At 41.9% G+C, this 14,568-nt stretch overlaps 1 protein-coding gene across 1 annotated transcript; it reads right to left on the bottom strand.

Annotated features, from left to right (window-relative positions):
- Window positions 1–8,447: 8,447 nt before the first annotated feature.
- Window positions 8,448–14,567, bottom strand: RPL24 (ribosomal protein L24). The gene is made up of 6 exons (XM_074973143.1): window positions 14,487–14,567; window positions 14,283–14,358; window positions 12,776–12,886; window positions 9,978–10,114; window positions 9,292–9,355; window positions 8,448–8,581 (listed from the first exon to the last, which is right to left on the bottom strand). Exons 1-6 carry the CDS (start codon window positions 14,489–14,491, stop codon window positions 8,501–8,503), a joined length of 474 nt encoding a protein of 157 aa, XP_074829244.1. The 5' UTR covers window positions 14,492–14,567; the 3' UTR covers window positions 8,448–8,500.
- Between the last annotated feature and the right edge of the window lies 1 nt (window position 14,568).

Here is a 14,568-nt window from a genome sequence, read left to right as displayed (position 1 = left end):
GATTAGGGGTATAGAACGGCTTCCATATGAAGAGAGATTAATCAGACTGGGACTTTTCAGCTTGGAAAAGAGACGATTGAGGTCTCTAAAATCATGACTGGTGTGGAGAAAGTAAATCAGGAGAAGAACTAGGGGTCACTAAATGTAATTAATAGGCAGCAGATTTAAAACAAACAAAAGGCAGTATTTCTTCACACAACGCACAGTCAACCTGTGGAACTCCTTGCCAGAGAATGTTGTGAAGGCCAAGACTATAACAGGGTTTGAAAAAGAACTAGATAAATTCATGGAGGATAGGTCCATCAATGGCTATTAGCCAGGATGGGCAGGGATGGTGTCCCAGTCTCTGTTTGCCAGAAGCTGGGAACGAGCGACAGGGGATGGATCGCTTGATGATTACCTGTTCTGTTCATTCCCTCTGGGGCACTTGGTATTGGCCACTGTCAGAAGACAGGATACTGAGCTAGATGGACCTTGGGTCTGACCCAGTATGGCCGTTCTTATGTTCAAGATCTGTATAGGCAGAAGGGTGTTACCTTTGCTTGGTAACTTGGAATTCTTTTTAGCTAGACTGAGAGAGAGAAAGAGGTTTGATTCATATGCAAATTATGAGAGATTCTTGCCCAGTTGATTAACAATATTCTCATTTATCCATTTTAGTTTCTATTCTTAGGGAGAGGAACTCTGACTTTGGCTATCTTTGGATCCTTAGACAAAGTATCACACATAATGTAAATCATTTTCATATTGTCATGTAGTTATTAATCATTCAAGGAACATCTGTTCTCTGTATCCCTTACATATCCCTCCTCGTGATGATGGCAGGATCCCTCCTAGGAAAATTCTGGCATCCCAGCATAAACTTCACAAATATACTCTTGAGTTGCATGTCTATCTAATAAACAAATTACTGCGGTTGGAAAGAAAGTCTGTGTATTGCTCCATTTCTGTTCAGGGAACATTATTCTGACTCTAGACTACAGCCACAGATGATATTGCAGTGACTCCTACCAGTACAGGCACATATAAAGTCTTATAGAAGCTTTAGACGCCATTGGGCCCTTGAAGAATACAGGAAGTAGTTCATCATCCACATTTTCCTATCCATGGTGCAGTGGTGATCCAATATCTGGTTTGCCTGTGTGTGAAAACATCCAATTCTTCGTTTGCCAAGATGCTCTTTTGACATGCTCTTCAAAACTGTCCTCACCTGGTGGGAGTTTGGCCAGTGAATTGCCCTTTTTGAGGGCTTGATTGAGGCACATGCAGTGGGTCACCTTTTCTTTCTCGCTGTGGTCATACAGCACTGCTACTAATTTTCTTGCTGCAGATATTGTGGCTTGCCCCTCGCTCTCCCCCAGTTTGACAAGATCTCTGAAGTGGTAACCTCCCTTTGCTTTGAAATTAAACACAGTCACATCACGTGTAAAGCAGAAAGTATGTTGCAGAAGTCGGGAGTGAATGCACCACAAATTTCACCCACATGTGTGAAGGAAAGCTTGTCAGTTGTGCTGGTAATGGTGCCTGTTTCAATCCACATGTTATCTATGTGTTCCATTTTTGGAAAAGAGTGAACAGCAAGGACCAAAACATTTGTGTGACCTTATTATGTGTCTTTTGACACCCAAGAGACCCAAAAGCCATATTGGCCCATACAGCCTCCAGAAGCATCTTTGTGTCCGCTTCGCAATACTATACAAGTCTTGGGCTTCTTCCACACATCTGCTGGTGATGAAATTTACTATTGCATAATTGGAAAACTCAGTGCTTAATTTGTGCCAGGGTTGAGTCCTGGCACCTCTAGGATTGGCAGTTCATAACCCTGGGACCTCTGGACTTGTTGCTTCAGTTATGAAAGTAAAAAAATTGCTTGAGCCCTGGCACCGCTTTCATTACAAATTAAGCACTGAGAAAAGCCTCCATATGGAGTGCTTGTGTGGTATTTTGAACCATATATTCAAAGAGAAGTTTTACAAGCAACTGCTCATTGGATGCCACATTTAGAAACTTTTTCCTTTGGAGGCACAGGGCATCCACCAATCATCTGGATTTTTTTTTAATCCAACCTTAGATCCTGTCTTAGATCCTGCAGTCTTTCTGTACTTTTCACAGAGTTACTGTTGTCATATCTGTCAAAGACAGTTACATAATTAGATTTGTCAAATTCTTTTAGGACCTGCCTCAAGTCCTCAGCAGCCAATTCATCAAATGTGTGGAATTTGTCTCCAGACATCATTTGTAGGACAGCCATGCCATCTCTGATGTACACTGTGGTTTCTTTGTTGCATGCTTTTAGCTCATGGGATCTTTCAGCTTGAGCTTCCAGCTGATGCCCAATTCCGCTTTGTCTGTTCTTCTCATTGCTCTGTCAGCATGGAAGAGGGACATAGGCACAGGGTCTATTGAGTGCTATTGAAACATAATTACTGCATCTTGCTAAGGACAGGGCTCTGCAGAAAACAGTTTCTGGACTGGTAATTACTGTGACCTCCCTTGCCAGACTTAAATTTGGTCTTCTTGCCCATGTCACCAAATATTTTGATGTCAGATTTCTTGAGTGAGCTGAAGAAGCTGTGTCTCATCAGGGTCGAATACACCTTTCACAAATCTCTCCATTTGTTCTTCACCAATATCTGCTATCTTCAGTAGAGATTCTTGTACATCTGATGGTGCATGCAGTACAGTAGATATATTGGTAAGTACCCCTGGGTCTGATTCAGGGTCAAATAGGTTTGTGATATTGTTAAAGATATGTTTAGTAAGAGCTGTAATGTGCTCTTCATCCCAGTTGAGTGCAGAGACAAGGACTTGTTTATGGACTTTGCTGTGCACATTGCGTGGAAGGTGGCAAAGACAAATGGTACAGGCCAGGCAGTAACTTTTATTAGTCAAATTACATCCAAAGGTCCTGACGGGTCAGTCCCACGCAGTAACTTGCACCTCCCTGATCCTATGTCAATTCTTGGGGGCTCTCACTGCAGGGGGAGCCAATCATCAAACTAGGAGGGTCTCTGGCCGCCTCCACTTGCCTGCTAGCATCCCTCCCCCTTTCAGGAGTTGAGATGAGAGGGGACCTCAACCCCCAGCCAGTACTGCCATCAAGTGCAGTGGTTGGGTGGTGCCCCTGGGGTAGTGCTCCGGCTCGCATTTGCCAATAGGGGGTTAGACCTGATGCCCCCATCTCTTAAGAGATGCCCTTGGGATGCCCACTATGTTACCTTTTTGGATCTGGAGCCTAAATCAGAGTTCTTGTACTAGGTACCTGCCAAAAGTTGCAAGAACTAAATGATTCTCTCATAGGTCCAACTGTGCCCTCTGGGACAGGGAGAATCCCAGCTGCCCTGTTGACCAAAAGCAGACCCTAGGTTTTGCTGTGAGGAAGGCAAAAAAACCTAACCAGCCACCGCCAATCCGGTGGTATGGGAAAAAATTCCTTCCCAGCCTCAAAGTGGCAACTAGCATAACCTGCAGTGACCTAGATAAAGGAGGGAGGGAGGGAGGGAGGGTTGACTTCTGGAAACAAGAAAACAGGAAGTGGCACTGTGAACCTATCATGGCTCCAAGTCTCATGCTGAAGCCCGTGAGACCTTATGGCTCAAAATCTTGTGACAAATCCCACAAACCCTCATGCCCATCCTAGAAGCACCGTAGGAGCTGAAAATCTTGTTGAACCTAACTCGTCCTGTCCTCTCCCATCACAGGAGCCACCAAAACATACCCTTTGCTTGGCTCAGGGCCCATTTGTCTTCACTACTACTTGTTAGGCACTTCTTTCTCTTATAGCTTTTGCATATTTATAACATGAAGCTATGTATTGTCATTTCTAACACTGCATAAGTATCACTGAATTAAAAAACTAGTTTCTCTAAAATATTTCAAAGGCTAGTACTGCATGTATAGGCAATTACAAAATAAAACCTTCTACCAGGCAGACTATATGCTACATAATGTGTACAAAAGCTTACAAATGGAGAAAGCATGCATTAGGAATTAATATACATTTATATCTATCCGCTCTCTAGTATAAACTATGGGCATGCAATCTCCTGCTACTGGTGTACAGCTTTCAGTGAGACTGGTCAGCAAAGTTCAGTTGAAAATATAGAAAATTGTTTAACAACTTGTGAGATACTTTGACAATTAAGAATATATGATATGAAAAAATTTAACATTAGTATACTTGCCTATGCAAAACCAGTAAAAATCTTTTAATACATTGTCTTTTGGTAGCTTTGACCAATAACCATCACATTAAGGTGTTGAAATTAACTTAAACAGTAAAAAGTGTAATCAGTCATGTTACAGTGTACAAAAATTATACTTATTTGGGGTAGCATTGTTTCACCTCACTTACCATCTTACCCACTGAACAGCTTCCCATACCTCATCTAAATGTACATAAACTTTTGAATGATGTGTGTATACATTAAAAAAATGTGGCTATTTTTGGAGAATTTATGCACACCTGAGTTATTTTGGAGTTTCTGTCTACAGTTGCAGGTTAAACCTGAGGCTTTCTACAGCAGAGAACTGAGCTAATAGGATAGCACTGGTGTAAAATTCTAATAATGCAGCATGTCCACCCTAATTATGTTGTTTTGGTTGCAGTTTTGCCCCCCATTCACACTTGCATTGACTACATAAAATTGCAGTGTTATTTCAAAGTTTCCTTGATAAAGTAGTTTCTGAAAGCCCCAAAGAACTGTAGAAAAAGGTGAAACTCTGGTGAAGGATCCGCCTGAAAATGGAAGCCAAGATTCTCAACTCTCACTCTACTCAGAAAGGAAGGTGTCTGCTAGTGTTTTTCCAAAGCAGTTGACATGACTGCACTTTAGGGGCAAACATGCTGAGAGCCAAACCAATAGTTTACTGCATTTTTGATGCAAGGCCATGCACCCAAAGCAGCAAAACCCATAGAACTTGAGGTGGGCTTTTACTAGTTGGAGTACCATTTTTGGTCTTACCCCCGTCAAGCCAGAGACTACTGGGATAACATCTTGCAGCCTATGCTGATCAGGAGGCTGAATAACCAGGCCCCACCTATTTGTGCTAAGTTTTGCTTCAACTGGGGTGGGGGTGGAATATCTACTGACTGTGAAAGTCAGGGAGCAATTTGGCAAGTTCATGATGGACATTGTTGCTATGAAGGGAGTGCATGGCAGTATATACTCAATTAAAGTAGTATAACTGAAGGATTTAAAGAATGGGAACTCCTACTCTGCTGGAGTTATTGAATGAACACATAGGTTTCAGCTTTTTCCTCCCTTCCCTCAAAACATGCCCGGGAGTACCTTGACAGGAAGTAATAATTTTAGCTGCTGAAGCTGTCATGGTGCAAGCCTCACTGGAGCATTGTGGCACATAGATTTATATATAGAATCTAGAAAAGTGCTATATTAAGAATGCTTGATTTCTCAGAACTGTTCTCACTAAATGACATTAAGGGTGTCAAGCCATTGATTCTGGGCAACAACGCATATCTGCTTTACCATTGGTAAGGAAATCATTCCATGATTACACAGATTTGGAGAGATGCTGATTCAATTACATGCAACAATGGCAGGATGGAGACTGTACTTTGGAGAGAGGAAAAAAAGCAAGATGATGGTCATGTATGACAGTTCAGCAACTAATGTAGCCATTATGTTGAAATAAAGGTGAGGTAGTCATTGAAAGGTTAATGAGGACAGAGGGAGACTTGAAGTAAACTATGCACAGCCCAACAGACAAGCTGTTGTACCCAAAGCTCTTGTTATTAGTTTAATCCATTAAGCGCTGTAATTTAGAAGTGCTCTGTGCATAGTTTGAAATGATGGGGGAAGGGGGTGGACAGTGAACTAAATACCATCTTTGTATTACCCATCAGCTATTGTGGTAATGTTTCCCTGTTTATTTTTTAACATAAATTATGCCCTTAAGCCCGCATTTCCAAACTCTCCATCTTAAGTACAAATAACTTCTGGCTTTTGTATTTTTAATACAACAACATTCTAATGAGAATTCATAGCCTTAAAAACAGCTTAATATGGCTTTTGGTTTGGGAATAGTTATCAACTGAAGTTGCCAACTAAATTTTAAGTACTGAACCCAATAGCATATGTGTTTTGATCTTTTAATTGATAGAAAGAGACTGAAGGTCTTAAGTTTTAAACTAGGGCTATCAATTAATCACAGTTAATTCATGTGATTAACTCAAATTAACTCATATTAAAAAAATTAATAATTAATCACACTTAACAATACAATTGAAATTTATTTAAAATTTTGGATGTTTTTCTACATTTTCAAAAATATTGACTTCTATTACAACAGAATACAAAGTGTACAGTACTTGCTTTATATTATTCTTGATTACAAATATTTGCACTGTAAAAATAATATTTTTCAATTCACCTCATAAGTACGGTAGTGCAATCTCTTGATCGTGAAAGTAACTTGCAAATGTAGCATTTTTTGTTACATTGTTTTGTTTTTGAGTACAGTTATGTAAAACTTTAAGAGCTTACAAGCCTACTCAGTCCTACTTCTTGTTAAGCCAATTGCTAAGACAAACAAGTTTGTTTACATTTACGGGAGATACTGCTGACTGCTTATTTACAATCTGAAAGTGAGAACAGGCGTTCGCATGGCACTTTTGTAGCCACCGTTGCAGCCAGATATGCTAAACATTTGTATGCCCCTTCATGCTTTGGCCACCATTCCAGAGGACATACTTCCAATGCTCGTTAAAAAAATGAGTTAATTAAATTTGTGACTGAACTCCTTGGGGAAGAATTGCATGTCCTGTTCTGTTCTACCCACATTCTGCCATATATTTCATGTTATAGCAATCTCGAATGATGACCCAGCACATGTTCGTTTTAAGAACACTTTCACAGCAGGTTTGCCAAAATGCAAAGGTGGTACCAACGTGAGATTTCTAAGCATAACTACAGCACTCAACCCAAAGTTTAAGAATCTGGAGTTCTTTCCAAAATCGGAGAGGTACGAGGTGTGGAGAATGCTTTCAGATGTCTTAAAAGAGCAACACTCCAATGCGGAAATTACAGAACCCGAACCACAAAAAAAGAAAAATCAACCTTCTGCTGGTGGCATCTGACTCAGATGATGAAAATGAACATGCGTCGGTCCACTCTGCTTTGGATCGTTATTGAGCAGAACCTGTCATCATCATGGACGTATGTATTCTGGAATGGTGGGTGAAGCATGAAGGGACATATGAATCTTTAGCACATCTGACATGTAAATATCTTCCAATGCCGGCTACAAGAGAGCCATGCGAACGCCTGTTCTCACTTTTAGGTGACAGTGTAAACAAGACGCGGACAGCATGATCTCCTGCAAATTGTGACCAAACTTGTTTGTCTGAGCGATTGGCTGAAGTAGGACTGAGTGGATTGGTAGGTTTTAAAGTTTTACATTGTTTTATTTTTTAATGCAGTTATTTTTTGTACATAATTCTACATTTGTAAGTTCAACTTTCATTACACAGAGATTGCACTATTTCTTTTGTTTTTTACAGTGCAAATTTTTGTAATAAAAAGTAAATATAAGTGAGCACTGTACACATTGTATTCTGTGTTGTAATTGAACTCAATATATTTGAAAATGTAGAAAGCATCCAAAAATATTTAAATAAATGGTATTCATTATTAACAGTGTGATTAATCGCAATAAATTTTTTTAAACACTTGACAGCCCTATTTTAAACCCTTGATCCTTCTTAAAAGTCTCCTTTATGCCACTCACTTCACACCATTTGAGTGGGGTTTATACTTAGTGTGGTGGTATTCTGACCCTTCAGCAGTCTCCTGAAAGAAATCAGCTTTACTCATACCACTGCACAGTGCGGACATAGCATCCTATTTCAAAGCCTAGAGGACCCTGCTTATACCGTAGGGCAGATCCCTCCAGCAAGTGCAATTACCAGCAACACAGAAAGCAAAGTATAATTTCTAAGGGTACGTCTACACAGCAAAGAAAAACCCAGGGCTGGCCCGTGCCAGCTCTCTCAGGCTCAGGAGGCTCCAGCTGTGGGGTTGTTTCATTGCTGTGTAGACTTCTGGACCCAGATTGAGAGCCCAAGCTCCGGGACCCTCCTGCCACGCAGGGTCCTATTGCATGGGCTCCAGCCTGAGCCCAGATGTCTACATAGCAATGAAACAGCTGTGCAACCCGAGTCAGTTGACACAGGTCAACTGTGGGTGACAAGTTGCTGTGTCGACACACCCTAAAAGTGCCTTATTTGAATCCGGTATGTTTAACAGTTGAACTAAGCCAGTTACTACTGTATGTAATTGTGGTTACATTTGATTTTGTTGCCTTCCAATAGTAAAGGTAAATTTTTGTACAGGAAGTGGGTATATTTTCATTACCTAGTCAGCCAAAGCAGACTATCATTCTTTAAATGAGCCCATATATTTAAAACAAATAAAACACTGCACAAGTTATGAAAGTCAGTCAGATGTTTATTTAATGTAACCAACTACTGTTTGACACGTTAGCGCTTTCCACCAACACGAGGAGCAGAAACTTTCACTGGCTTCATAATCTTTTGTTTAGGTGCAGCCTTTGTGGGAGCCTGTAAAGAGACATTAAATATGATTGCGGGGGATGAAATTTAGTTCTCCAAACAAATATTTCCATTTTTGGCTTTGAAAAGCTTTGCTAAATCATTTAATTAGGACATTTATGTCAAGTCTACTCCAGGTAAGACACCAAAGAACTGACTGACACAGCATAACATTGTCAACACTATATATATGCTGCATTACCATTACTCACTTCAGCATGCCCTTATCACAGTTTAAACTCAAGTATTCATGTAATGCAAAGAGAGCATAATGCTACTAATTACATGGAGGACAAAGTAGATTTGTTGCTTCCCAAAATAGGCATACATCAACACATTAATACACAGTCACTTATAGGACTACTGGACTAATTATTTAGCCAAAAAGTCTTCTCTCAGAGACAGATCACAAGATAGCAGTATTTTAAGCATAAAGATTATTCTTCCAGATATTGTTCATCCTGAATAACCTGTGTTGAGCTTTAACACAGACTGGGCAATGTGGTTTTGATATCAGAATGCTGAAGCTCAGAATTCTGGTAAAGGAAACCCCAAGTTTCCAGTTAAAACGTTTTACACTACCATATACTACTGTTTCAGAGTAGCAGCCGTGTTAGTCTGTATTCGCAAAAAGAAAAGGAGTACTTGTGGTACCTTAGAGACTAACAAATTTATTTGAGCACTCAAACAGCACCTATTCATTGCCTAATGGATGTTACCTTTGTTGTAGAGGGTGTAGACTTCTTGGTTGCCTGCTTAGCCTTCTTGGCTTCTTTGGCAGCCCTGTTAATTATATTTATGGCAAGAACTATGAACAAATTCACAGCTATTTATTTTTCCCACTCACCCTTATCGCTCCCTTTCAAAAGTGAAGCCAAGTTCTATTTAAATAAAGTAATTAAAAAGTTCCCATGAGACTAAAACTTAAAATTAAGATATGTTGGCTCTCCTATCTTCAGCCACATGAAGTATCCCAAAAGGTTCATCAACGCCCTTAGATTAGTTATATAACAAGATACTTGAGTATCATGACAAACTACATTTCCCATGTCCTGAACTCTTCTCAGCATTTCAGAAATTACCACCTCATCCATCTTGTCTCTCTATATTTCCTCACAAATTTTAATTAGTAAAATGGCAAGTCTCATTAAGAAACCCTGACATCATACCCAAGTATTGAAATAATGCTAAATTTTTAAAAGCTCAAGCAATATTAACAAATTTTATGTGATTTAGTATTTTACAGTCCCAACAATTAGTAGCTAATCTCTCTAAGTTTGTTTTCAACAGCCTGCAGCATGCAAAGCACAGAGCTCTTCCACAGTTTAGGGATTTGTAAAGGAAATCATAATCCATAATTTTGGAAATACTAAGGAGATTGCTGCAACTGACTAAAGATTCTCACCGAATGGCTTGTTCCCGCTGGGCCTTTCGAACTTCAGGCTTCTGATTTCTCTTGGCCATTATTTCAGCCAAAGATGCACCAGTGATAGCCCTCTGGAACTTGACTGCACGGCGTGTGCGCTTCTTTTGTATTTCTTCCTAAAATGGAGAGGTTTAAAATAATTAGTGCTACAAAAAAACAAACAAAAATACAAACAAAAAACCCCACAAGGGGCAATTAGCAAAGTGGTTGCTGTGAAGTCCAAATTTATCTGCAGCTATCGAACAGTAGTATACAGAATTACTGTGGTATCTCAGATACTTCAAACAGGAAATTACTGTCTTGGCAAATATTGACTAATGGCAACCACTATCTCCACTTTATGTGCAGAATCCAACAGTATAATAGTCACTGAATTCACAGACCATTACAACGTATAGAAAATAGCTAGCTAAAAATTATACTTTTTAATCAGAAATTCCCTGTGACTGACTAGAAACAGAATGCCAATTAGCTGCATCAAGCTTATTCGTTCTAATGGTCATGGAATGAACTTCCAAACATAAGATGAATCTTTCGTAAATACTACAAAACCTTCCCCTTTGGCAAAAGCTTTCCCTCCATACCAGAATATCAGCTACACTGCTCTCCATACCTCTTCCCAAAGTCCTACATTCAAGAACAGCTTTCTATAACCCCAAAAGGAAGAAGAATCAAGAGAGGCTGCTTGGACACTGCAAGGGACTTCAACACTGCCACCCTATTTTAAGTGGCAGATACTCAGGGATCACAGTGAAGAACAGCTGTACAAAAACCATAACATTATGTCAGGCAAGGAAGAACAACAAAACTGTTAAGTGTAAAAAATTGAAATCAAAAGTGTGTCTTGTTACAGTGTCGTTTTTGTAACAGGTTAACTGTTATCCTCAGGAGTACCATTTGATAAATCACTGTGCTAGTGAAAGTTTTGCAATTCTTATACCAAAAATGCACATTTGTTACCTTTTGTGCTTTTAATGTCCAGGCCTCAATTTTAAAAACTTGCATATAACTTTAGCTACATATCCCCAGTGACCTTTGCTGGAGTTGTGAAGAGAGAGTTTAGGAGGTTTCTGGCTAAGGACTTATTTCACTAGACTTTTATGATTGCCCATTAACTTAGATACTCAACCCCTGAGAAAAGGCTAGCGTGGACGCTCCCAGTGCATTTGTTCCATGATGCAAAGGTTTGCTCTTGTTCCGGGGTTGCCTGGAACAACTGCCTGGGGAATTAACCCAAGGGTTTAAAAAAAAAAAAAAAAAAAGTAGTGTAGACCAGTGGTTCTCAACCAGGGGTCTGGGGCCTTCTGGGGGGCCGCAAGAAGGGCCTGCATTAGACTTGCTGAGGCCCAGGGTAGAAAGCTGAAGCCCCACCACAAGGGGCTGAAGCCCAGGGCCCCAAGCCCCGCCACCTGGGACTGAAGCCAAAGCCTGAGCACCTTAGCTTTGCAGGGCACCCTGTGGAATGGGCCCCAGGCAATTGCCCTGCTTGCTACCCCTTAACAGTGGCCCTGGCTTTTATATGCAGAAAAACAGTTGTGGCAGATGGGCCGTGGAGTTTTTTTTAGCATGTTGGGGAGGCCTCAGAAAGAAAGAGGTTGATAACCGGTGGTTGTAGACATACCGCAGCCATACTTCTCTGTTCCAATCAAACCAAATGCTAAAAAGCCTCCTAACTTACTATGATTTTACAGAACACTGATTAAGATCTTTAAAAACCCATGCCCCTGGAACATAAATAAGGCCACTGGAAATATATACAGAAGAAATGCCATACTGTAGCCCTGATGAAAATACTTCTGTATCTCCAAAGATTTCAACTTCACACCCAAAATTTTCAGACGGGAGCATTTTTGATACCAGCTGTTTGCAAAGATAACATTCTAAAACCAGTTTACCATACCACCACAAGCAGTGCATTTATAAAATTTCACTTTTAGAAAAACAAAAACAAAATAATCAAAGTTACCACCAATGGATTAACTAGAACCCCACTGTATACAGATCAACTTTTAAGTCATGAACTGTTAATCAGTTTGTCAGTGCCTAGCCCAGCATGGTCCTGACTGAGGCCTCAAGGTACTACTGAAACATACATTTGTAGTTTGTGCTCAACAAATACCCACCTTTCAAATGTGAACCAACGTAATACTATCTGCCCAAGACTGCAGGCATGGCGTCAGATTACCAGTCTTTATTTCAACGTGCTTGTCATTAGCAAAGCCACGAGTCTAAGTATTGGAACTACATGGAAATAGTGTTTGTGTGGGAATGTCCTCACAGTCACGAGGGCTTGAAAAACCTCTTTACAAACATGAAGGTTTACAGAACTCAATGGTTTAGGCTCCCTATGGCGTCCAGAGAAACTTTTCACTTACCTGCTTGTCAGTGGCAGCCAGGGGTGAAAGTAAGTCTAGGGACTTACCAGTACGGGGCTGGCTCTGGCCCCCGAAAGGGGGCCTCGGGCGGAAGGGGCAGGGCTGGGGAGGGTCAGAGCCAGCCCCAGCCCACGCTGTACCAACAAGTGCCTCCTTCCCCCTCCCCAGGGTAACAGCAGCAGCTGACGGCTCTGGCAGCGGTTTAAAGGGTTGGGGGCTCCAGCTACTGCTGGAAGCCGCAGGCCCTTTAAATTGCACCTGGGGAAGCCGATCCACCCCAGTATGCCGTACCGGCTTACTTTCACCTCTTGGTGGCAGCTAGATCAATTTTTCCAGGACACCCAGGAAACCATTCTTGAAAGTTTAAAGTAGTATTAGTCACAACACATGAAGTATACTTACAGACTGCCCTTTCTTGTGTTTGCGCCTGTACAGAACAGTCCAGTTGATCTGACGAGGGTTCCTCTTGGAAAGAAAGGCAGACTCGCATTTTGCATTCAAAAACTGGAAAACCTGGGAAGTCAAACAAATATTTTTAAGGCAACTTTGTTTCTAGTAAAATACCAACAACCACAAGTGACGTTTTATGTTAGGTATCCTTTCCACCTCACTGATGCATTAAAGTCTTTAACTCTTTTTTTTTTTCCAATTAAAATATGGCCTCTTCTAAAGCAAAATTCAAATACGTGTACATGACATATTTAAAAAATCTTTTGAGATTAAAATAAACTCTACATTGTTAATCAGAAAAATGGTCTGTTATAGTACAGAAAGACATTCTTCTGTGGAACATAGCATCCGAGTGCAAATTAAGACTATTTTCTAGGCTTATGTTTGATAATGTGCATGCTAGTCTTTTCATGGCAGAAATAACACGGAAATGCTATACGATATTTGAAAGTAAAGAAATTCAAACTCCAACTTATATCCCTGCTTTCCATTTAACCATCTGGGTGAGCAATGAAAGCATAAACGTTAAACACAAATTTCAAGACTTGAGTTGATGGTTATACTGCGTGTCAAGCTAAATGTCTGACTCCTCCACTAAGTACAAACAACTTCCCAGTACACAGGAACTGGAAGCAGGCAGTTCTTTGATAAAACTAACGATTAATGCTTTAATACTGATCCTTGATCACAGGATAGTGAATGCCTAACATCAAAATTTCACCAAAATCCCTCCTCTTCATAATGTTCACCATGTCAAGCTATGCTCTCAAGAGTAAGCAAGCCGATGTGATACCAATTGTGTAGTACAATCTATGCTTTAAAAAAAAGTCATCCCCACCTGGGGGGCAAGAAGGAAAAAGAGATAACGCCAAGATAAAAAATGTCAGTGCATTTAGGCCAGTGTTTGCAGTGAGATTCACTACTGTACTACTCGAGGTGGGGTAAACCCTACTGGTTACAGGGGAACAAAAGACCTTCAGTCTCCAAAAAATAATCATCTGTCTGAACTTCAATCTTAGCGAGCCAGACACAGTGAACTCTTTTCCACTCAGCGTATTGGCCTTGGCAGCACAAACGGGTGAATCAACCTACTTAGGATTCAAAACTTTCGGCAGGGCCTAGTGATTTTCAGACCTGATGCGTAAAGCCACCCCTTCCCCAGCCCCGCGTGAACTACTCTTTGCCCTCAGCACCTCAGGCCACAGCATGGACGCTGCCTGCCAGACCCAGGCGCACCACAGACCCCTTGCCAGGGCGGCCAGGGCACGAGGCCCCAGCGCGCAGCCCCCCCCCCCCCCCCGGGCAGCCGGGGCCGGCCCGTTCACCCAGTGGCCTCGGGCCGCCGGTCGCTTCCATCCAGCAGCCAGGCGGGATTGGAGCCGGTGCCACGACCCCGCGCAGGGCAGCGCTTGGCCCCACCCGCCCGGCCCTGGGCCCCGCTCTGAGCCCAGCCCCTCACCTTGCCGTCCGTGCGGGCGTAGCGGCGGCCGTGACCCGGGTAGATCTTGTAGCCGCTGAAGCTGCACAGCTCGACCCTGCGGGGGAGGGGAGGGGAGAGAAAGCAGAGCGGGTTAGCGCCGCGCAGGAGCCCGGCCCCGTGGCGGGGGCTCGGCCCGGAGGATGGGGCCGGATGGTCTCGCCGTTCACCGGCGGCGGCACTTACTTCATGATGGCGCCGCCAGCCCCAACGACTCCAGCGGCCAAAAGAAAGAGAGGATCATGGGAAACTGCCTTCTATACCCGGC

The sequence above is a fragment of the Natator depressus genome, chromosome 1 (genome assembly GCF_965152275.1).
Source record: "Natator depressus isolate rNatDep1 chromosome 1, rNatDep2.hap1, whole genome shotgun sequence".
NCBI lineage: Eukaryota > Metazoa > Chordata > Testudines > Cheloniidae > Natator > Natator depressus.
This window is presented reverse-complemented; position numbering and strand designations above follow the sequence as displayed.

What these genes read in the sequence shown, in the direction of transcription:
- RPL24 (XM_074973143.1), bottom strand. An exon ending in ACGCCCGCACGGACGGCAAG is followed by an intron (nt 12,887 to 14,282) that starts GTGAGGGGCTGG and finishes TTGACTTCCCAG; the next exon opens with GTTTTCCAGTTTTTGAATGC. An exon ending in CAGCGGGAACAAGCCATTCG is followed by an intron (nt 9,356 to 9,977) that starts GTGAGAATCTTT and finishes TATAATTAACAG; the next exon opens with GGCTGCCAAAGAAGCCAAGA.